A 22,715-nucleotide genomic window follows, 5' to 3' on the forward strand; every position below is an offset into this window, starting at 1 on the left:
TGCACCTCACAGAACATCATCAAAGGTGGCTCCTTCCTTATTGTGTTTGTTTGAATAGCAATTGCTGCTGCCGAGGGTCACTGCTCCAATTTCACGCTGCTCAGAGGCTTTTGAGTGCAGAGCGTGTGCCAAGAAGAGAAGGGCCTTGTTCTTCCTGGTGTGACCAATGCGGTCAATGCAAGATAAAATGTGCGTGTTGTCAAATTCCTCCGATATCCCTAAACAGATTTTAATTTTGCAAGTCAAAGGCCCCCTCATGTGGAGTGCCTCCGCTGGCCATTGAAAGCGCCACTTCACCGTGTGAAGAGAGGGAGGGAGGGAGGATTTCCGCAAAAATCACACATGTGGGGCTGGGCTCCGTCATCGATAAGGGAGAGCCTGCCATTTGTGTGGCTGCTAAGGCCCATTTGAATAGGGCATTGTCAGAATACTTATGGCCCGCCTGACAAGGGCTTTGCTGTAAATAGCGCAATTTGACTCCAGCTGTTAGAGGAGGTTTTGACAGCCACTGAAGGAGGGGGGGCTCTGCTACATGGGAGAAAAATCAATAGTGGCCTCTTGTTTGGCGCAACCTGCTCTTTCTCTTGTTCTGGTTTCCTGCTGAGTTTATAGGACGTGGTCTACCATTTGGAAAGGAAAATCTAGGTATTATTTTAAAGCAGAATGCGGGTGTGGGTGGTTGTGTGTACGCAGATTAAAACAGGGGATGCAGTAAATGCTTCAGAGGTAGAGAGTTTTTATATGCGAGGATCTGCAATCCTGGAAAAAGATTATATGAAACCGAAAGGTATGTATGTAGCTTTGGAAGATTTCTCATTTTCTGCTTTAGGTCAGCTGCCCTGTAAGCACAGTTTGGAACTCGACCTGTCTGGCCACTGGCAAAGTGTTGTTCTCTTCTCCTCCTCCTTCCGGATGACTGCGAAAACAGAGGATGCTCGTGCATGTCAGCCCTCTCACAGGGCGATGCTGACCTCATTGTGGCGACAAGGATGTGCTGGCGCGCCCGGCCTCTCTTTGCGCTGCCCTTGCAGGCAGGGAGCTGCGGGGCTCGGCTAGCCCTGGTTGTTATGCTACCTGGCCAGCTGTGAGAGGGGCTGGAAGCAGGCCTCTGATTGCAGGAGATTTGGCAGGGGAAGCCCGTTTCTTGCTCTGCTTTGCTGCGGCAATAGATCAGCTGTTTCACTGGAAGAATTTCGTTGTGCCAATGCCAGGCAAAAACCATGCCCACCCGCAGGACACACCTGAGAAGAAGGGGTGGTGGAAAGCCTCATCGTTCCACCTGTATCAAGGAAAAATGCCGTTTGGAGGACGATTTTCTCTCTCTGTTTGAATGAATACGGTCCCTTCTCCAGCATCGGTTAAATCATGTATATTAACAACGGCTTAACAGCTGCAGATGCGACTGCTCTCTCTCTCTCTTCCTTTCTTACGTGTGTGCAAGTGTGCTCTCACACACAGAATGTACTGATTGTTTCCCTTAAGCTACATTTGGATATGTTTTATTATATAGGAGACAGAAAACTGAAATACAGAAAGTAACTATTTGATCTCACAAAGGATCACTGGCATGTTTTATTCTGTTTCAGGACACACCTGTAGAGGGTAAATCAGGTAAAAATTCTGTGAGCATATGCAGACACATGCTTTGCTTTTCTTGATGGGCGTGTTACAAGACCCTGACCCCCACTATTCAGGCTAATTAGAAAACTTCTTAATGACCAGATTAGCTCCTCTGCCTTCAAACAAGGATGCCTGGATAGTATTTTAAAGGCAAAGCTAAACCATGCTTGTGTTTCCTGTTGGCCTTAAGCTGCTGCAATGCCAAGTGACTTAAACGGTTTTGCTTCTTAGGAATATCTAGGAAAGTGAGCTGAACTAATGCAAGTATTAAAGCCTCTTCCCCAGTTTTCGGTCCATACATTGTCTCTGGGGGACACAGGAGGAGGTTTCACTGCTGGGGTGGAATTGCCAATTTGTCTTCTCTTTGCATTGCCTGGAGCTGCCAGGGGTTGCCTGCCATCTCTCCCAGTGGTGAAGCGGTTCACACAGTCCAGCACAAATAGGCGTGCATGAGGATGAGTCTTGACTCGGGGTGTATCTGCACTGTTATGGGCCTGGCTGCCCAGTGGATTTGTCTTTGAAGTCGCGTTTAACTCTGGAGTCTTAGAGATCTAAAAACAATGTGCCAATGAATAATCTTTAATTTAGCACATTGTGAATCACCTGACGATTAGGAGGAGGGTTAGCCTCCTCCTGAAAGCTTTTCAAAAGGTGCACACAGCTGACTTCGGGCCACCTGTGCATCTGTGTGTATTGATTAGGAACAGTGGATGACCCCCAAAGGTGGCCCAAGCCACCCCAAGCAAGCAAGAAGATTGGGGCTCTTCAAGAACTAGCCTGGAGTTCTCTTTCTCATAGCAGCCAAGCCGGAGCCTCCAGGGAGCCTAGAGCAAGCGGGCCCAAGAGCAAGAGCCCACTCCTTCCAGTGCTGCAAGAAGAATACAGCACGGCGAGCTTTCATTTGCTGGAAAGAAACAAATTCTCTGTTTGGAGCAGCATTGCTCAGAACCCAACATGAATACTCATAGTTCTTTCTCCTCTTCCAATTGCGGGCTCCCAAGTGAGGGATCTCTCAAAAGCAGCACAGCTGCAGAAACTGGTTCACTGGAAGACAGTGGCACTCTGCTTCTCTAGCAGTCAAGAGGAGAAGAGCCCCAAGCAAGCAAGTTGGATGGAAGAAGCGTCAGAGGAAGCATTCCCGACCCACGGAGACGCAGTAATGAGAGCGGCTTGCATGTGACCACCTTTCTCATCTGCATTCCATAAATGAGTTGGATCATCAGGTGCTCTCCTCCCATGCTGCCCCCATCCCCATTTCTCACCGTGAAATAGAGGAGCAAGGCCTAGCTTTGCATTTGGCCTGGGGTCGGCTGGCTGGCAGCCTTGTCTGCGCACCATGCATCCTTCCTCACTCCTTTGCATTGACCTTGCCTGGCGGGGAGCTGGCGAGCATCACAGCCTCTGTGGGTTCAGAGCAGGGCACTCCGAGCAGTGCTGAAGCAGGACGAGCGCGATGGTGGCGATGAGGGGCGCAGCGAGGCCTTCCGACCTAGCTAGAGTCGTCAGCAGATGTCGTCCTCCACTGAGCACTGCGTGGCTGCCATGGCGGGTAATTAAGCCTCTTCAGTGCATTCAAAATCTAGCAGCTAGAGTTTGGCTGGAGTCAATGGTCAGAATCACCCTGTCACTCTAATCTTTCATGGTTTACATTACTTACCATTTTGGACTCAAGGTACTGTTATTTGCCCCTTAATGCGCAAAATGCCCCAGAACTGCAGAATGCCAAGAAAATCCTTAGCACAGGTCCACTTGGTGTGTGGGATTCATAGGTGACTCTTTGAAGCAGCGTCCAGCGCTTGGAAGTGCTTTCCTGGGGAGGTGAGCAGTTCTCGGTTGCAGCTCCGCTTCAGCTGTTGGTGTTTGGCATCCAGAGGGAGGCCTTGGCTGCCAGGAGGTTGCACAAGTATCCCTTTCCAACAGAAGGACCGTGAAATTTTAAAATGTTTTCCCCAAAGACATGAACATCTTTAAAAAGGAAAAAATGCAAGACTTTATGTGAGATTTGATTTTGGCCATCTTTCTCCTTGAACTTAATACAGTATAGTTATTTAAAGAGGTTTGGAAGACAGAACTCCCTTTCTGGCTTGGTTGCTCATGTTCAGTTATTTACATACGAAGTTCTCTGGCTTTTGAATGAGCTGTGATTGCATGGCATTAGTTTCTCCTACCTGGAAGTGGCTGTGATATTTGTATCTGTCCTGTGTGTGTAGATTACATGAGAACAGGACTGTTAAAGCCGCTTGCAACTCCTTTTGTGACAGTGCGACTCAACAGTGCCTGGATTCTACGAATCCTTACTCCTTTTTGTGATCTTAGTTAAAAGAATCAAATCACTAAATGAAATTTCTGCTAGCCGTATAATCAAGAATAAACGGCTCTCTGGGTTGTGGGCTTTCCAATTCAAAATGTTTGCTGATTTGGCGAAGCAATATTTTATGCTCATAAACTGGCTGGGAGGTGGGAGCGCAATTCCATTTATCTTGATATTCTTTAGCTTTATAGAGTCTGCCAAAGTGTCCATCTGTTCAGTGGAGATTGCTTCCCATAGCGAGTGGTCAGGGGGAGTCAGCCCGGAAAGGTCAGAGCAGCTTCTCGACCTCGTGCTTCTTGCTCGAGCAATTGGAGCAGAGGGACTGGAGCACAGTTACGAGGTGGAGCTTGTGGAAGCCATCTCCACTTTAATTGGGCATGATAGCGGGAATGCACAGCAAAGCCACTGCTGGAGGAAAACAAAAGGCCTCCAATCTAGTAATTTATTACCAGTCAGTGGGTTTCGCACACTGGGTTGTTTTACCCCTGCCGTGGCTGGAGAAATCGAAAAGGTGCTCTCACACTTAATGTGGAGCAGGGGTCCCGTTGCTGCCGGAGAGGCGTGGTGCTCCGGAGATTGCCTCTGCGATTAGCTTGTAATGCGTTTGCTATTGTCGGCTCAGCTCCCTGGTCCTCCTTCTCCATGCAGCAGCTACAATTGCTGGCTTGCCCGCTTGCCAGCAATTTGGCCTGCCAGTCATTAGGCTGCTGTCCACAGGACGCGGTTCAGGGACATGGGGGCTTGGCCGTGTTGTGCGTTGCTGCCACTGCCCGCAGCTCGGAGGTTTTCAAGGGAACAGCTAGTTCTTAATGAATGCCTCTTCCTTGCTATTTTGCCTGCTGACTTGCTTGAGGCTGGTTTGACTAAATAGTTCTGCAGGAGGGTTGCACAGCCGCTGGCAGAGACGTGGCCGGCGTCTGCTTTGCTCCGACTACTCAGTGGTCAGACTATTCATTGTGCTTCTTACAGAAGCTTCCCCCCGTCACAAGAGGGGCTCAAGTGTGAAAACCCATCTGCAGCTTGGCATTGATTCCCTGCACTTTCTGTCATCAGGAGGTTAATTGAAGAGTTGCCCTGTTAATCCAAGTATTTATAAATCACTTTTGTGCCTACTGATATATAATAAAATCACAACTGAGTAAAGAAGGAGGTCCAAGAGGAGCTCTGGAGGTCCATCCTCTGCTTTCGAGGCACTTGCATGAGCCAGACTTTGAGCAGCACTGAGCACTTGTATCTAAAGTGCCCCCTTTTAAGAATGCCAAGAGCAGCGGCTGGAGGGGGCCTGATAATTCCAGGGGGTGCAGAAGTAGGGATGGGGCGTTTAACTTGGTGTTCTCCTGCTGCGGTTCTGACAGAAATTGCTCCCCTGACGTGCTGCTGCTTTGGGAGGAAGTCTCCCACTGGAGCCAGAGAGCAGCATCGGAAAATGCAGTCAGTGCCCTCTGTAGCTTTGTCCTTCCATGGGAGTCGCCCACTCCAGCTCTTTCTTGCCCTGTCAGGTAGGTCCCCTCAAGCAGCCGCGAAAGGTTCAAGTAGCCTCACATCATGTTCATGTTTCTACTAAAACTTCTAATATTTGCCTGGACTACCTTCTTGGGCTTTTTTCTTAAGAATGTTCCAAGGCATCCTCCACTCGAGGAGATGTTCACCTTGAGCGCATAAGGCAGACAGGCACAGATCTTGCCAGAATCCAGGTCTGTCTTCAATCATCCCCAGGCCAGAATAGCAAGCACAGATGTGGATGTCACAAGGATCTTTTGTTGGGAACCTGAGAGGCTGGTCTAACAAGGCTTTGCAGCTCCCTCTGATGAAACATCTCCAAGGCTCTAACATCCCGGGATGCCATGTTGCTTTTCCCCAGATGTCCTCGACTTTGCATTGCCTGATTACCTGCCCATCTTTTAGGCACAGCAGCTCTCGGAGTGGCAGCATCACCTACATGTACCAGCTTCACCTATATGTTCACTGAACATCTTCATATTGTACTGGATCATCAAGTGCAAGCCCATTTCACTGGAGACCGAGGCTGAGATCATTCCTGCTGTTCCTGATCACTGATTGGTGAGAAGGCTGGGCACTGAAGAAAGTTGATAGGAAGAAAATAGATGTTTTCAAAGCATGATTCTGGAGGAGAGCTCTGCAAATCCCCTGGTCTGAATGGAAGTTGAACAAGTGGATCTTAGATCAAATCAAGCCAGAACTTGTCCTGGATGCAAAAAAATAAAAAATGATGAACCTGGTGCTGCCATACTTTGGACACATCCTGGGAAAGCAAGGCTCACTGGGGAAGACAAGCACATGAGGGAGAGTGGAAGGCAGAAGACGAGAAGGACAGCCAAACATACGATGAACTGACTCCATAGAAGATGGCCAAGCCTTAAGTTTACGAGAGCTGAACTCGTCTTGCAAGCGGGGGGCACTTTGGAAGGGAGGCATTCACGGGGCCCATATTTCTCGGAGATGACTTGATGGCAAGTAACCGCATCACTGTGGGGAGGGATGCACTGTGGAACGTTCCTCAAAATGAACGACATCCTGCCCGTGGAAGGCAGGAAGGACACCAGCATCATGCCCGGGCGGAGAGATGGCTCACCAGAGCAGAGCAGAGGCTTCACATGGAGATGGTTCCAGCTCAGTTCCCAGCCAGGAGAAGCCCTTTCTGTTAAAGGGCAAGGCATGCATGAAATACATAAAAAGTTGTGTTAGGAAATGGCTGCTCTCCTATTTGCCTGGAGCAACATGGGTGACCTGTTTGTTCCGCAGAGAAAATGGCATCCTTTGGTGCGAGCCACAGCTGCTAGGGGGTTACAGGGCTGCAGGTAAAGGGTCTGGAAACTGCTTTCCATAAACGGGCTGAACTAAACTGTCAGGAATAGTGAAACGCTCCTGGCGTTTTAATTGTGAGATGAAGATCATCTGGGAGAACAGTGCAGAAGGCTGTGCTGGCAGAAGATCCCTTTCCTTCCAGCTCAGTTCCTCCTCACTGGGAGTCTCGCGCATGGCATTCAACAAGAGCCATCCATTTCTGCTGTACTTACTGTGGGTTTGGCAAGAAAGCAGAGGAGGAGCCTTGGCAGAGGGAGAAGGCCCAGCCACTGCTCCCCTCCTCCATCCCTAAATACAGCAGTATGTGCCATTAACCTTGGCTGGTCTAAGCCGGACTCTCCATATAAACATTTTATGCGGAACATAGTGGAAACCCTTTTTTGCCAGCTGACCTTTTCCTCTCTCAAGGCATTTTGCAGCTGGGATTCACTGGCTTCTAAGAAGCTGACCATGGCCCACTTAAAGTGCACGTGTCCATTAGGAAGCAGAGTATTTGAACTCTGAAGGCAGGAGGCATCCCGTGGTGGGATCAGTGCGAAAAAGAAGTGCAGAGGGAGCAACCAAAGCTCTCGCTTTCCACAAGGGAGCCAACAAATAGGATCATGCGGTAGCATCGCAAAGAAAGCCGTGTGCCCACTCTCCATTAGAGGGAGAGGTCAGCACACCCCCAGTGCAAGGGGGGCTTCCCCCTGGCGTTGCCCAGGCGCCTTTATTTACGCCTGTCGACAACAACGGAGTCTGAAAGCACTTTTATCCATTTTCTACTGAGTCTGTAGATGAGAAACTGGTGGCTCACGGTGAGAAACTTTTGATACGAACTGGAAGGATGTCGATCCACAAAGAATTGTGAGAAGGCTGAAGGTTGAGTGAAATGGCAAACTGCAGCTTTCAAAGCTCTTGCACAGGCAGCACTTCCGGAAAGGGGGCAGGAAAAGCGATGAGGTGGCCCAGAGACCCGAATGGGTCGACAGATGGGTGGTCTTCGGCAGGGCACAGCAGCGTGGGAACTTCCAGGGGCAAGTTGACTAGATCCCCCCAGTTTGTATTCTGTTTATATGTGGAGGTTACTGGATCCTGCTGGTTCTCCAGGTTCTGGCAGCTTCCCATTATACACACATGGTCTGTGTTTTCCCTCAAAACTAGGCAGGCCAGCTCCAGTGCCCTCACCCAGAGGCTTTCAGCACGAACACAGAAACACTCTTGCGCCATGTCTCTTTCCAAATGTGCCTGGGTACATTCAGCTTTTTCACTCGTCCTCTGAGGAATGGTTCAGCTCTCAGTGAATGCCCCACAGTTCCTCTTAGCTTCCCCAAGGGTTCGCTTGCAAAGCTGTGCTCCCCCTTTTTTATACCAGGTGCTAGCTGTTTGATTCCATCCTGGTTCAAAAGGGGGCCTCCTGTTTTGCACAGGCCTGGCTCGTTCAAAAATGTCCCAGTAGCTAAAACATCTAACCTCCCTCCTCACTGTACATTCATCTCATCCATACATGGAGACTTCTCAGCTTCACATGTTGAGCTGTCTCAACACATGGAGCAGGTTGAAAGTTACTTTGGAAGGCCTGGATTTCAGCTTCCTACCTAGAAACCTAACTTTGCTTCTCAGGATATATTAGCCTGCATCACTGAGACAGACCTGCTCCACAATTGCCAGCTGGATCCCAGCTCTCTGCTACACTAACCAGGTAACATATCACATCCATATCCTTTATACCAGACAGAGGTTTCTCCCTGCAGTCTGCATGCCCCATACAGGTGGGTGCCTGACACAGCTGGTCGCAGCTGGTGCTCCAACAGGTCCTATGTAACTCTGCTGGTTGTTATTCAGTCTGCTTACTTTAGCTGCCCCAAGCAATCTTTTGAAGAAGGGTCCGGTGTTCCCATAAATAAAATGGGGCATCCTCATGTCTTTCTTAGTTGCAACTTTGATATGATTGGGATGCTGAGTTTGAAACAGTTTATTAATTATATACTTCCATGTGGTTGAATTGAATATGTATAAGCCTGAGTACTGTAGCATTTGACAAATGCAGTGAATTTAGTGACTATCAGTTAATGAAGTTTTTTAAATGTACATATTTATTATGTGTTTTATGATTACGTTGCATGCCACTGTAGGTACTTTTAGTAGAAGAGTAGGATAAAAGTTGCTTTTGTTACGTTATTTTTCAGCTCCCTGCTGCCTGCCTTCCCCAGTGGCCTTTTACCATCTTGCCAGTGAAGACAAAATGGGGGAACACAAATTTTCATGTACTCCTATTTGATTTGGAAAAACTAGTAGAAGTGCTGCAGTCTGCTCCGCTCAATGGACTAAAAGCATCCAGCTCATTCCACAGCTATGACACTTTGAAGAGAGCGAAAAGCACAGCTGAAAAAAGGACACTGATGTTAAAACGAAATAGAACCTCTGCGTCGCTCACACCGCTGGATGGGCAAGTTCAAATGGCTAGTGAAGAGCAAATCTTTGGGGAGAACAGTGTACTTAGATCTTCAGAACAAAGTGGCGGCATCAAAAGACACAAAAAAGCCAAAAGCTCCAAAAAGGTTAGGAGGCAGCAGCCAGGAAAAGTCAATCTGAATGTCACCACAGATGCAGCAAAGCTCCTCTTATCTTGCCTCTTGCCCTGGGGTGTGGACAGAGAGTTGGATGATCTCTGCGTTCGGGACTTGGATATCTTAAGACTTCTTTATCCAGTCTCATTCGGACTAATTTCAAAAGACAACCGCCTTTCTCTGATGTTGCCAGGGTGGGGCAGTGCTAATCTGGTGATGGTGGAACAGCAGCACAAAGCAGTCAACTTATTTTCCAGCAAAGTGCTGGATCTGTGTAATAAGTACATTGGAGTGGTCCAAGAGCAGAGAAGAAAAAGCACTTGCACCACCGACAGGTCAAGCACTCTGGTCTACTTACTGAGCAGGATATGTTTGGTTCAAAGGATAATCAGCAGGCCTTTAGAAAACACAAGGTAAGGACTTCTCCTTTCTAACTTCCCCCTATAAAAAAAAGGAGATTATGTTAAAAGCAAAAGGAATTGTGGGGAGCTCCAAAGGGATCTCTCCAGGCTGGGAGAATTGGCATCAAGATGGCAGATGCTGTTCAATGTTAGCAGATGTAAATTAATGCATGTTGGGGCAAACCATCTCCAATTCAAGTGCAGGCTGATGGGATCTGAGCTAGGAGTGGCTGATCAAGAAAGGGATCTTATGGCCTGATAGGGCAGGAGAAGGGCCCACTAGATCGCTCTTTGGGAAACTAGAAGTTTTGTTTCCCTGCTTGTGCTACAATCCAGCTTTATTGGATTACTTTTACTTTTATTGGATTACTCCTTTGTGCAGCTTGGCTTTTGATGTCAATGATACTCTTTGGAACAGCGTCTAAGGCAGTGGTTGATGTGCCAAAAGTCTTCTAAATTGGTATCACGGAGGACTCAAGCAAATGCGACGCCCGCTCATTTCTTCCTTGGTGGAATAAATGGCAGTGCTCCCATTCACAATAAAGGCAGCCAGCTTGTACCTCATCCCTCCCAGGCGAGCACGGAGGCTGAGCGCTGCCAGAAGCCAAGCCGGGCCCCATTCAGGGTTGCCCCCCCATCCCTCTGCCGCAGCAGGTGTGCAACGAGATATGCCACCTGTGTTGGACTCTCGTCATCGTGGTCTGTCTTGGGCCACATTTGGGGGCTGCGGGTGCCAAAGGGCCCGGCGCTTTCACATCAGCTGCATTTTAACATATTCTGGGCTGACCTTTCTGCTTTGAGAAGGTGATCCTGCGGCCTTCTCCAGCCCCCCGGGACAAACAGTTCCGGCCGTGGCTTCTGGGAGGGGTGTGCAGAATGCCCGGCTCCCCAACAACAGCTACTCCTGAAGAGGGAGGGTTCCCCTCTCCAGCTGTCTGGCACAGTCAGAGGCGGCTTGCTGCACGCACTGATCCCCCTGAGCAGTGACAACACCTGTCTTCAGTCCACAGAAACCCGAGTCCGCACGCAGCAAGAGGAGGCCCGGGCCTTCCCTGGGGACTGCCAGTGCTTCTGATGAGCCGGCTGGATGTGAGTAACAGGAGATGAGAAGACAGCGTTGCTGTGGGCTTTCTAGGTGTGGCAGGAGAGGACGCCCAGCACACTGGGGAACCTTCCCTTCATCCTTGACTGAGCGTGCTCAGACTGCCTGAGTGCCAAAGCGACCTCCCAGGCCCTTGCTGGAGGGTGTCACAGCTGCCCCTCTTTGCTTAGAACCAACCTGGGCCCTGCCCAAGGGGTTCCCATGGGGGGTCTGCAGGGGCAAAGCAGAAGCCCCACACCCACCAGCAGCCACAGGTTGTGCTGCACCAGGCTGGATCATTTTTGTCCCTGAGGCCTGCAGGAGTTGCTGTACTTTTCTGATCCCCACTGAAACATCTGTTATCATCTGTTTTAATGCAAAAATATTTTTAGTGTACACGCGTCCTGCTTATAGAGAGAACAGTGCTGAGAATTTGTGAAAGCCCATTTTCTGCAGTGTTGTGCAGCCACATCCACCGCAATAGCAAAGAATTTCTGTTGCACCCCAAATTATGCTTCCTCTCAACCCCAGCACAGCCAGACATCTGACCCGTAATCAGGTCTTGGTTTTGCATTTTCACTGCTGTTTGTTAGTTTGCTTTAATCAAAGCATCTTGCAGCACCTAAGATATTGATTCTGGCCTAAACTAAAGTCCATTTGATTATAATTGTTATTATTTATTTCATTTGAGTGCCACCCAAAAGCTCTCTGGGCATCGCACGAAAGAAGTGCTTGGTTTTTTTTATTGTGGTAGCAGAATTGGCCTCAGGGGTGGAATGAAACCATACCCTCAGTTCCTGGGTTTGGCAAGCCTTCTCTGGAAGAAGCACAAGTCTGCTGTCACAGCTGACCAAAGGCACTTTAGCAGCAAAGCCAGCCAGAGAGCTGCCACATGCTTTGGGGAAGAGCAGAATTGCATCCGAGACGGACGATGCTTTGGGTGGATTCAGATAACGAAGTTCCCCCTTCCATAACGAATACGAATTGACATCCATCAGGGATCTTGAGCTTCCTGGGAGAACTTTGTGTTGTGGGCCCGAAGCCAGCACACGCTGGGTGAGCTGCAGAGCCGTGCACACGCCTCATTCTGATTTTCACGGAGCATTGCTCAGCCCTTGCAAGGATTTGTTTTCCTTTCCTGGTCAGTGTTCTGTGTCAGGAATCATGGATTTAAAAGCAAGTCCAGCTTGTCTTGACGATGGGAGCGTAGGAAGTGCTGCGCACCTCAGGGTGCTCGGCTGCGTCAGCCGGGACCAGCTCCCGCCTTTTAAGCCAAGCCAGACTTTTGCTCCCTGGCCCTGCTGGCTTTCTCCTGTGGGTGCACCAGAGAAGAGTCCCCCCGCCCCCGCTGCCTCTTCCTCCCACCATCTTTTTCTCTTGACATCCTGCCTTAGCAGTGCGAACACCCCCTGGGGTCCCTCACTGCTCTCCTTTCCATGTATTTATTTATTTATGGATTTATATCCTGCCTTTTTCCTACAAAGGGCTCAAGGCAGCTTACATCTCCTCCTCCATCTTATCCCCACAACAACAACCCTGTGAGGTAGGTTGGGCTGAGCGTCCGTGACTGGCCCAAAGTCACCCAGTTGGCTTCATGGCTGAGTGGGGACTAGAACCCAGGTCGTCTGAGTCCCAGTCCCATGCTCTTAACCACCACACCACACTGGCTCCCATGTAGCTTTATATAATGAGTGTAGACAATTCATATTTGTTCCAACTGTACCTTGAAGTATTGCTTAGTTGAAAAATAGGTACCAGTAAGACTGAATGGATGGAATCGTCAGTTTCCCCCACATTCAACACTTTCGAATTTCAGCTTCTTCCCTTCTGAAAAGAAGAAATTTTCAGACTTTGATAAATTCTTACTGAAAATAAACTGAAGTGATCCCAAATTTTCCCAAATTTCTGGTGAAAATAAAATAAATAAGCTATTTTGGTATTTCAAAGCAGGGGAAATGATACTCAGAATTACAGGCATAACTTGGGCAATAATAATTTGTTGGGGGCCCTTATGGATGTTGTATCATACCATGGAATGAATCTTAACCTGGGGAGCAGAACTCCCCTTTTAAAACAGGGCCCTGCATCTCCTTCAATGTGACGTATCCTACAAACAGAAAGTGCAAGCATAGTCAACGATATCAGGATTGTTAAATTGGGGGTGAGTTTCCTGTTCGGTTGTAAAGGGTTAACAGGTCAAGTGCCCTTTGTAAACCCCCCCCCTTCTCTTCTTCCAGTCATCTCTGACAGAGCCACTGGGATGTTTGGTTTGGGTGTTTATCCTCTTTAGACTGCATGTTACTGGACACAGAATTTTCTGTATATTTTTCAGGCCCATTTGGTTTTTCTGCTCATGGATTGGATAATGCTTCACTGGTTAGACTTATTTCTTGCTGGAGAGACCAGTCCATACAGGTAGGAAATGGGTATTAGCCACAGGGCTTGATCCGCAGTGTTTCAGGAAGCCCGAACAAGGTCACCGCGGTTTGGATGCCTTCCGAACGGCACAGCGGGAAGGACCTCAGATGGGTAGCACACCTGGATTGCCCGGCTGCCCCGCCTGTCTTCATTCCCATGTGCACGCAGACCTTTGTGGGCATATCGGAGGGACTCACGGCAGCCTGGCATTCTGGCTGGCTACGTTTCTTGATCGCTGATGGAGGAGCCCCACTAGACCTGAGGCGCGGGGTGCAATTCCTGGATTAACTGGGGTGGCATCTGGCACCAGTGCGAGGGGAGCTTCAGCCCCTGTGAGGGAGGAAGCTGCTGCAGCAAGCTGGCTGTGGGGCACTGGGGTGGCAGGGGGGCTGTAGCCCCTGGCCTCTGCCTTGGGTCAGGGCCAGCTGGCCCACACGGGAGCTGCTCCTCAGAGCATGGCTGGGCTGGGGCATTTCAGTCCGGCTGGGGCTCACAGATGGTGCTCCTGCTGCACAGAAGATGCATCCGGAGAGGAGAGAGAGCCTCTGTCATGCAAAGGAAGAGCATGTGTCCCAGGCATGGCCTGCAGACGGGAAGCCAGTCAGGAGGGGAGTGTGGGCATTGTCTCCCGAATGCCTAGGTGTGTGGTAGCTTTTGACACGTTAGAAGACAGAGGACAGTGACAACTGGCTGTGCTGGAAGAGCAGGTGGCTGAAAAAGGCTCAGCCGGCCCATCAGAGGGTGGCCCCCTCCCCTCCCCTCCCCTCCTCGGCCCCTTCCAGTTGCAGCACGCTGCAGCTCCCCCACTCTCCTCTCTGATCCCTCGCAGAGGCCATGACCCGAGAGGATGGCAGGGTCAAGGGCAGATCTGCCCCGCCAGGCCTGGCCTCCCCCCGCCACCCTCGGCTTTCCCCCGAACTGAGCATGGGGAGAAGAAGCACTCCCCCTCCTTCCTGCCCGGAAGCTGTGCCTGGGAGAGGGGGCGTGTGGGAGGCACGCAGCAGAGCTAGGAACAGGGCTGTTTTCGGGTTTTAACCATGGCCGGCCACCCTCCTCACCAGTAATCACCATCTCCGGCAGATGACTGAGGCCATCCAAGCCGCCTTGCTGGCCGAAGTTCAGTGGGGCATGAGGAACCAGCGGAGGATGTTGCCGAACGGCCACAGGCAGGCACCTGCCAGTGAGGAGGAGCCCAAGACTGACCAGCCAGAGGCGAAAAGGAGCCACCCCTTGCTGGGTAAGGGTCACAGCTGCTGGTGGGGCTAAGGGCTAGGCGAGGGGGACAAGCCTGCCAGGCAGGCCCCTGCGTTGGCGCTGCTGCGGATCCCACCGCTTCCACCCACCTGGGCAGCTACTCCGGTGGTCCTGCCTGTTTGCACGCTTCAGGTACGCACAGAATGGGTGTGGCTGCGTATGCTTGTGCGAAATGCTTCCAGTATTCATTCCTTATGGTATGTCAGTGACTTACTGGAAACAGGATAGGAAACAACAGATCCATTTCATTTTATAGATAACATTCATGATCTACAAATTTATGGGAATGAGCCAACATTTCCAGATTTATATTTTATCCACGAGAGCAAACATATATAAAAAATGTACAGCTCCCATTTGGTGACTGCATAATATGAAATGTGGACTCTTTATACTTGGGTATAGAAGAATCCCACTGTGGAAATGAGTTTTACAGTTGGATCATTTAATTTTACAGCAGACCTAGTTGCTGTAACTTTTAATGGTGTAGGAAAGCTTGAATCTGAATTTATGTTATGAGGTGATATCCAATTTTCTTTGGCCCATTAGCTGAGCCTTAAAATTAAGTGACCCAAAGTTTACATCCAATCTTATTAGTGAGCCTTCTCTGTGGTAGCTAATTTATAATCTCATGGTGTGCGTGTGTCTGTCATGAAAATTTGTGACTAGCATGCCCTGTTCCAGGAATCTCAAAAGGTCCCCCCTTTTCTGAAGCCATAAAGAATGTGGCTCTCTGTGAGCGAGAGGACGGTGACAGCGCCAGAACCGAGGCCGTGTGTCAGGCTGTTCTCTTTACACCGGATCTCCCCCACCTTCTGTCTTTCTTACCTGAAATCTACGCCAGTTTGTTTGGAAAAAGGCTGTCTACTGTACTTCATGCACAGCTAGGGCTACGCATTCTTTGGCGCACCTGCCACTGCTCTGATGAGGCTTGCTATAAGAAGGCACGCATGGGGTTGCAGCCTGAGGGTGCTCAGGTTGCTGCCACCTCGGGGGGGGGGGGGGAGGGGCTTCAGCGAAGCTTGTGCACTGGGGTTCTGCCACCTGGATTTGGGTGCGACGTCTTCACAGCAGGGTCCATGCTGCGTTGACAGGGGCCTCCGAGCGCTCGTGGGGGTGCCCGAGTTAGACGCTCTTTCCCTCCATTTGCTCTTTGCACGAGAACCCCTTAGGCCAACTTGGCATGGATCTTCTGAATCTTCACGTTAATGGTACGTTAAATGAATCTTGCTGCGTCGGCCAAAACGAGCTCCAAGCATCTGCTCTCCAAGCCTGTTTTCAAATTAGAGGGGGAGAAGTGAAGTTGGTGTGAACAGTCCACAAGCCCCATCCACGAACTCCCACCAGTTCTGGGCAACAGATCCCCTCTCTCCCTCAGCCTTTTGAAAGCAGCAGCTGGGGGGCATCTACCCTGGTGAACTGAGCAGGGGCCCCTCTCAGGCTGGCTTCCGGGAAAAGCTCCCAGGGAACCCATGCTTGGCGGCAGCAGAGCCTTCCCTCTGGACTGCCGGGGCTCTCATTCGCAGGGCGTGTCGTGGTGTGTGGGATCGCAGCTGCCCCCGATGCGGAGATTGCCACCGGCTTGGCTGGCCGGGCAAAAGCAGATGGGAGGAGGTTCCTTGGCAGCCCCGAGAGCACTGGGTGCTGGAGGTCCGTGCCGGGTGCTCACGCACACAGTCTCTCTCCCCTCTGGCATATGCAGCTCTGAGACCATTAGGACGATGCTTCAAATTTCAACCCTTTCCTGGAAATGGAGGCAACTCAATTTCGTATTTTATCATCTAACCTGTGGTTTGACTTGGCTACTGTATTATCTCATAGACGTTCATTTAGAACTCTACCTTGATCCAATATTCTCTAATATTAGTGGTCAAGTATTGAAGGAAGTGAACTGGAAGACTCTGTAGGACTGCCGCTTATTTCATTCTTTGCTTCATGCGTTTTACCCGAGAACCCCTTAATGCAACAGAAATCAGATTTATTGCGTATTTTTACACAGAATCCAATTGTACTGGCGCCATCCCAGACTCATCCAAAACATTGCAAAGGATAAGATGCTGCTAGGATATCGCTCAAGACCCCCGTGGAAGGCATTTCCTTGCAGCGCCACTGCCTAGTGTTGCTCACCTAGGGGACACGCTCTCATCTGCAGAGGAAGGTCTCCCGTTGACCTTTGTCTTCAGAAGGACCTTCCTGGGGGTTTGTGTGAAACTAGCTCAGTAGAGGAGCTCCGGTCTGGGTGAGTGCCCCAGGGTGCCTCCCCCTTCTGTTTGTGCCCTGGTGGGGGAGCCGAGCCTGGACAGAGGCCGCGGAGTGAGAGCTTCTGGGACTGCACTGGGGGCTTTGGCCCCATCCCGCCCACGCTGTCGTCTTCTGCCAGGTCAGGCTGCAGCTTTTGCGGGTACATGTGCATGCACGGCTTTTCGTGCTCAGGGCTGCTTCTAAACATGCTGCCTTGAGCCATCGGAAGGCCTGCGCCTTGCAGAGGTGACCGGTGGCCTGTTGCAGCACCTGGGTGGCTTGGATCCTGGCCTTTCCGCCGCTGGTGCTGCTATTCTCAGGAACCATCTCCAGTGACGCTTCGGCGAGCCGCTTTTGTTGTAGACTTGCAGATCAGGTAATATCCCTTTTCCAGTTCCATATTTCTCAGCTCTGGTCCCGGTTCTTATTCTGAGAGCTCTGCGTTCTTGATGCATGCACTAGGCAGAGAACCTGGAGTGGGCAGTCCAGCCCCTGTGGGAAGGACCCTTCCCCAGATGAGGCTTGAGGTGGTACTGGGATGCTCCTGCACTGCAAGATCAACGCACCACCTGAAGGCTGCTCTGCCCACTCCTGTGCTTTCCAGAACCAAGCAGTGTAAAACCCCCCAGCAATCATATCTATTGAACAATCCCAGCTAAAACATCTGGCAATTCCTCCCTCTTCAAATGGAACGCAATGGTTAGAAAACACAAACACGATTTAATTAGGCATCACATTAGCAATATCAGGAAATTACTCATAAGCAATTAATTCAGCGGCTAACTTGTTTTTTGCAGTACGAATGTGGAGCGCTTCAGATAAAGCATGCCTAATAGGCTACAGGCAGACTTTCACAGTGACGCCACAAGTTCCTTTAGGAATTTTGTGAAGTTTGTGAGGCCATTCACAGCATTGGCATCCCCCAGAGCCTCTCCCACCTTTTCTAGCCCTCTTAGCCAGGCTTTTAGGAGAGAGGAAAGTCTGGTATTACATTTCTAATGGCAAAATCCCAGGGCAAAAGCCTTGGGGTAAGTTGCGGTTCTGCTTTGGTGTACTGTGGCGCCACCTTCTGGTTGGTTAACAGAATACGTAGAAAGGCAGGGAAAGGCAAGCCCCGGGGGAAAGCAAAGGGCATTCTTCCCCACCATGAAAATGGGAAAAGGAGCAGCAACAAAACAGTGGGTTTAACCGATTGTGTATCTAGATTATTATTTCCAAGACTTGCCGTTAAGGGGAAGAGGGGAGGGCAACATCGGCTGTCCCTTTAAATCCTAAAAGGACAGCAGGCATGTCAATACATGGTGGGTGGCTGGGAAGTTAACTGTGTGCAGCGGAAGGCAGCCAAGTCTGGAGCAAGGTGCAACCTTTTTCTGTGCTGTAATAAAGTAGCTGTTCATCTGTGGTCAGAGACTGTCATGAAAGACCTTGCGTTCTTCTGCTTTACTTTGCAGAGGGGCATCAGACAGCTTTGCATCATCTCACTCTATCCATCAGGGCCCGCAAGCAGTGCATTCTGTGGGAACTGTTCCTGTTTTCCACAGACAGCTCAATAGCTTGTCTGGGGATGTGATTAATGGCCTCCATGCCCCAAACCCTCCCGCTGCAGCCCAGCTCGGCAGGACCAGAGCCTCCTCTTTCTAGCCAGGGCATTTCTTGTCCATGTCCTTCCCAGCACAAGAGGCGAAGCATTTATATCTGGCCTGTTGCAAGCTGCAGGACAGATTCCCCGTTCTTCTGCAGCAGAAGCTATTAGATTTCCCCCGAAGTGGAGAGCTGGCAGGGCAATGACAGGGACTCCTGCTTATAGCTGCTCCTTCACCCACTTACCCCCTTTCACCTTCCATGCAGCATTCATACTGTTCCCGGCCAATTTTTGGGACTCCGCCTGTTTCTCAAGCTGGAAGCCCCTCTGGGCATGTCGGCCTGTTACTGCCTGGGAAGCTGTTAGGGCCAATGGAGAGCCCCTCTCGGGGACAGAAGGGGCTGCTTTGGATCCAGGGAAGGTCAGTGGCCGGAAAGGAGGGGAAGCCCACGTGGCAGCTGCCTGCATGGCCAGTGCCGCAGATTCAGGGAAGCTGGAAGGCATGTCAAGAACCGGGACCCTTTAGAGGTGTGAAGTCTCTGTGCCACAAGGAAGAACATTCTGCTGCAAATGGCTTAAACAGGATTGAGGATTTTTGTGGCTGCACGGGCAGTAAGGAATTATTTGTTTTGAACTTTAAAAATTTAGTGGTTGAATGATGTAGAGAACCGACACACAGAAAATCCCCCAAGGTTTGTTTCGTGGGAGTTACCAAAGAGATTCATTTGTGTTCCAAGGGGAACCCAAGGACTTGCAGGGTTGCAGTGGGACTGAGGAGCTTTCCTGGAAAGCAAAGGGGTACTGTCCCCAGCAACATGAAAAGGAGGTGTGTGGCTGCCACTTGAGACAAGTGGGGGGTGGGGGGGAGGCCTCAGCAATGCTGGATCAGCCAGGTGAGAATGAGGGCTGGCAGGTGGACCTGCCGCTCTGCAGCCGCTGCTTGGCTTCCAAGGGAAGAGAGGGAGGCCTGGCTGCAAAGAAAGAGGTGGGCAGGGCTCAGGTTGGAATGCATGTGCACAAGCCCAGGAGAGTTCAGGACAGAGCCCCTGTGGCGGAAAGGAGAATCCCTTCGTGCCAGAATCGCGCTCTCAAACGTCTGGGAGGACTGCGCAGCCCGCATCGGTCAGTGCGCCTCAGAGGGCACTCTTGGTACAGAAGAGGATGCCCCAAATGCTCTGTACGGCTGAAGCCTCCCTCGCACCAGTGAAGGCTAAAGGGGTTGAGGATTTGGGGTTTGGAAAGAGAGCAGCGAGGGAGGACATGATGCAAGGTCCGTCGGACCATGCGGGCATGTGGAGAGCAGGCATGGCACTCTCCCTCGTGGAGGGACCCCATAAAATGGATTTGCAGAAGGTTCGGGTCGACCGAGCAAAGCTTGCCTTCACGCAACGTATGATTCGCACTTGGGACTGAATTGCCAGCAGACGTGGGGAGGGCCTCTGGCTTGGGGCTTTGCAAGGGGATCAGAGCAGGAGGAAGAGGAGCGATCTGTCAGAAGCACTGGGTCCTGATGGCTAAATGGAAGCCCCCTGTTTGCCCGCAGGTGCTGTGGAACAGCACCAGCCACCAGGGACACGTGGAGCAGGCTGCTGCCTTTGCTTTCCGCTCACGTGGCTCTCCCTGGGCTTCTGGCTGGCCACGGTCAGACACGGGATGCTGCTGGACTGGATGGAACCACTGTAAGCTTTCAGCTGCAGTGGCTGCACGGAGAACCTCCATGCTCAGGGGCAGTTTGGCCCTGTTGGTGGGGGAGGAGCTGTGTGTGCTGGGGAGGGCTGCTTATTATGCTGCCCTTCTGGGAAGCATCCAGCGTTCAGTGGCTCCGACCCACACAGGAAGCTTGAAGGCTGCTGCCTGTCTCTTCGAGTTGCCCAGGGGGCGGAGGTGAGGCAGCATCGCCCTGTTGGGCTGCCGCTCCCCTCCGCCTCACTTAATGAAGGGTTCCCTGCTTACAGGATCATGCACATGCTAGAAGGGGCCCCAGCAGGGGAAACAAAGCCCCCGGCTTCCTGGGGCATCTTGGTTTGTGCTTCCAAGGACGCAGATCCCTTCCCATTTACATGAAGGGCAGTGGTGGAGTGGCTTTTGGCACTGTGTCTTCCTCCACAGCCACCAGATTGGCACCTGCTTTATCTCTGGAGCTCATTAGGGGAACAGTTTGTATCTCTGCTCTCTGCATTTGGTGAAAGGGATTCTCACTGACCCTGCCAGACTTGGGTCATGAGGTCAGCGGGTCTCGTTTATTATTCAGAATTGCTTTCTGACCTTTCCTCATCCAGGCCAAGGAAAGTTGTCTCCTCGCTGGTTGGATGCTCTGTAAACCAAATACTCATTTCTCGTGTAAATGATTTTCTTGCATTGCCCTGAAAACATATGATACACACAGACACGGGTAGAAAATAGGAAAGGAAGAAAAAAGCACATGCTGATTTGTCTGTCTTGGGAAATATCCATTGTAAACATCATGGCATTGGTGAAGCAGGTTATACAATCCACATTCTGCCACTTTAATCTTATTGTGAAGGCTCGGCACTTACAAAAAATACAGACACACAATGAGACATGTACATGCAGCTCTTGATCAAGCTCAGGTTTATGCAAAGTAAGATAATCTGGAGCATTACCTTTTCATTTTGTTCATTGCCACAGCTGGTCTCGAGGCAGAGTCCAAGAAGCACTGCGAACATTTGAAATGGGACGTATAACTGCAAAGATGGCAGTCGCCTTTCCAAATGGCAGGCCTGTGGACTAGCGGGAAAAATTTGCCAGTGTGCATTTCCCCTCTCTGTTTAGCCTTTCTTCAGCAGCCCACTGTAGCCTGAAAATGCACTGCAGCAAAAAAAAAAAAAAAAAGAGAGAGAGAAGCTAAAATTAGCCCGTGAAAGCCTGATCGTATTCTAGATGTGTTCCCATAGCTAAAGAGTAATTGAGGGCACTCCGGACGGCCGTAATGGCACATCACTCGATGGCCACAGCAGAAGGGTTCCTGCATGAACACACTTGCGATCCTCCTCAGGAAGTAGATGCGAGTCCCAGAATCCTTGTCCTCCTCATTCTCACTGTCGTTTTGGAGGTCTTTCACCTCAGACCCCCTCCCAGCTCTTCTTTTTATAAAAGAATGGAGCCACTCTTGAGGGGGTGCCCAGCTTTTTCCAATTAGTCCTCCTTTTGTCCCCAGGTGGCTAGCAGAGGTGGCAGCGCCAGGATAAGTGGTGTCTTCACACTCCTTCCTTCAGGGCTCCTTTCTGGCTGGCCTAGAATGCCACTCTTGGGGGGCTGCTTCTCTTGCAGCCTCTGGGCCAGGTCGCAGCTATTTACTTCAAGGACTGGTCCTTGAGCGCGATGGCATCTCCCCTGCCTGGGTCCAGAGGCAAAACCCTCCCCGCTGCTTGGAGTCATCCCGCTGTCGGAAGTCAGGCGGGCTTAGGACAGCCTTATCCTTCTAGCTGTGCAGAGGCTAACACCCATTTGGCATTTGGGTTTGGGAATGCCTTGGCGTTTGGCCACAATTAGAGATGACACCTTTTTAAGCTTCTTTTGGAATCTTCTGTGGAGCCGTTTCCAAAGTGAGAGTTGCCCTCTCTCTGTAAGATGCTAACATGCCTGGGCACCCCAGTAGGCCTGACAAGAAATGCTTAACAGGGGCTTGCATGCCACACTCTGAAACAAGACCATGGCCTGCACTTTCTGCATGAAGTTAGCTTATTGCCTCAGAGAAATACAGACTTGCAAAAAGCTTTCTGGGGTATCATAAAATGCTCAGTGGAGTCCTGCACTGAGCAGGACTGCTATGATTCCATGGCACCCTGATGTTACTGCCTGCAGTCCATTGGCAATCAGAGCGGAGGTGGCTGCTTGCCTCCCACACCTTTTTTGTAGCTTCCAAAATGAACAGGAGGCTCCTTGGCCAGGCTGCTGCATTAGCAGCCAAATGAATGGGAGCGACCAGGTGCGACCAGGTGGCCCAAGGTGCTCCTGCATGGAAACAAAATCGGGATGTTTGGGAACAGCTCACGTGGTCCAGGGCTTTTGATCCCACCCTGCAGGTCTCTCCCCACCCATCCTGCTTTTGCCCCATGTTTTTAACTGTTTGGGGGATTGTCCATCCTGGGCTGCCTCTCTGAACTGTACATGGGGACTGATTCTGAGCATACTGGAACCCCAGCAGCCAATTCTGGGCCACAACATCTACTCCTGCGTGTTTGAGAAATGACTACTGTGGGCTTTTTCAGAGTCACTGTGGTTGTGGACAGTTCCTTCCCCTGCATCTTATCATGATGACAGAGGAGCCGGAGCGAGTGCGGGTAATGCCTCCAAAGCGAGCTGAGACCCCTCCCACAACAGAAGGCCCCTATTTGAGTGAAGAGCCCCCATAGGTCATTGTGTCTGCCATTCATTTATGCATGCATGTATTGATAGGCTGCCTATAACT

At 50.7% G+C, this 22,715-nt stretch overlaps 1 protein-coding gene across 1 annotated transcript in view; it reads left to right on the plus strand.

Annotated features, from left to right (window-relative positions):
* WDR72 (WD repeat domain 72) overlaps window positions 1–22,715 on the plus strand; it is a 44,236-nt gene that overhangs the window by 15,758 nt on the left and 5,763 nt on the right. Inside the window, exons 14-17 of the mRNA XM_044438541.1 lie at window positions 8,950–9,719; window positions 10,711–10,796; window positions 13,121–13,203; window positions 14,287–14,443. Coding sequence (XP_044294476.1) covers window positions 8,950–9,719; window positions 10,711–10,796; window positions 13,121–13,203; window positions 14,287–14,443 — 1,096 coding nt within the window. The remainder of the gene's footprint in view (window positions 1–8,949; window positions 9,720–10,710; window positions 10,797–13,120; window positions 13,204–14,286; window positions 14,444–22,715) is intronic.

Source organism: Varanus komodoensis, unplaced genomic scaffold (genome assembly GCF_004798865.1).
Source record: "Varanus komodoensis strain SLA01 unplaced genomic scaffold, ASM479886v1 scaffold33, whole genome shotgun sequence".
NCBI lineage: Eukaryota > Metazoa > Chordata > Lepidosauria > Squamata > Varanidae > Varanus > Varanus komodoensis.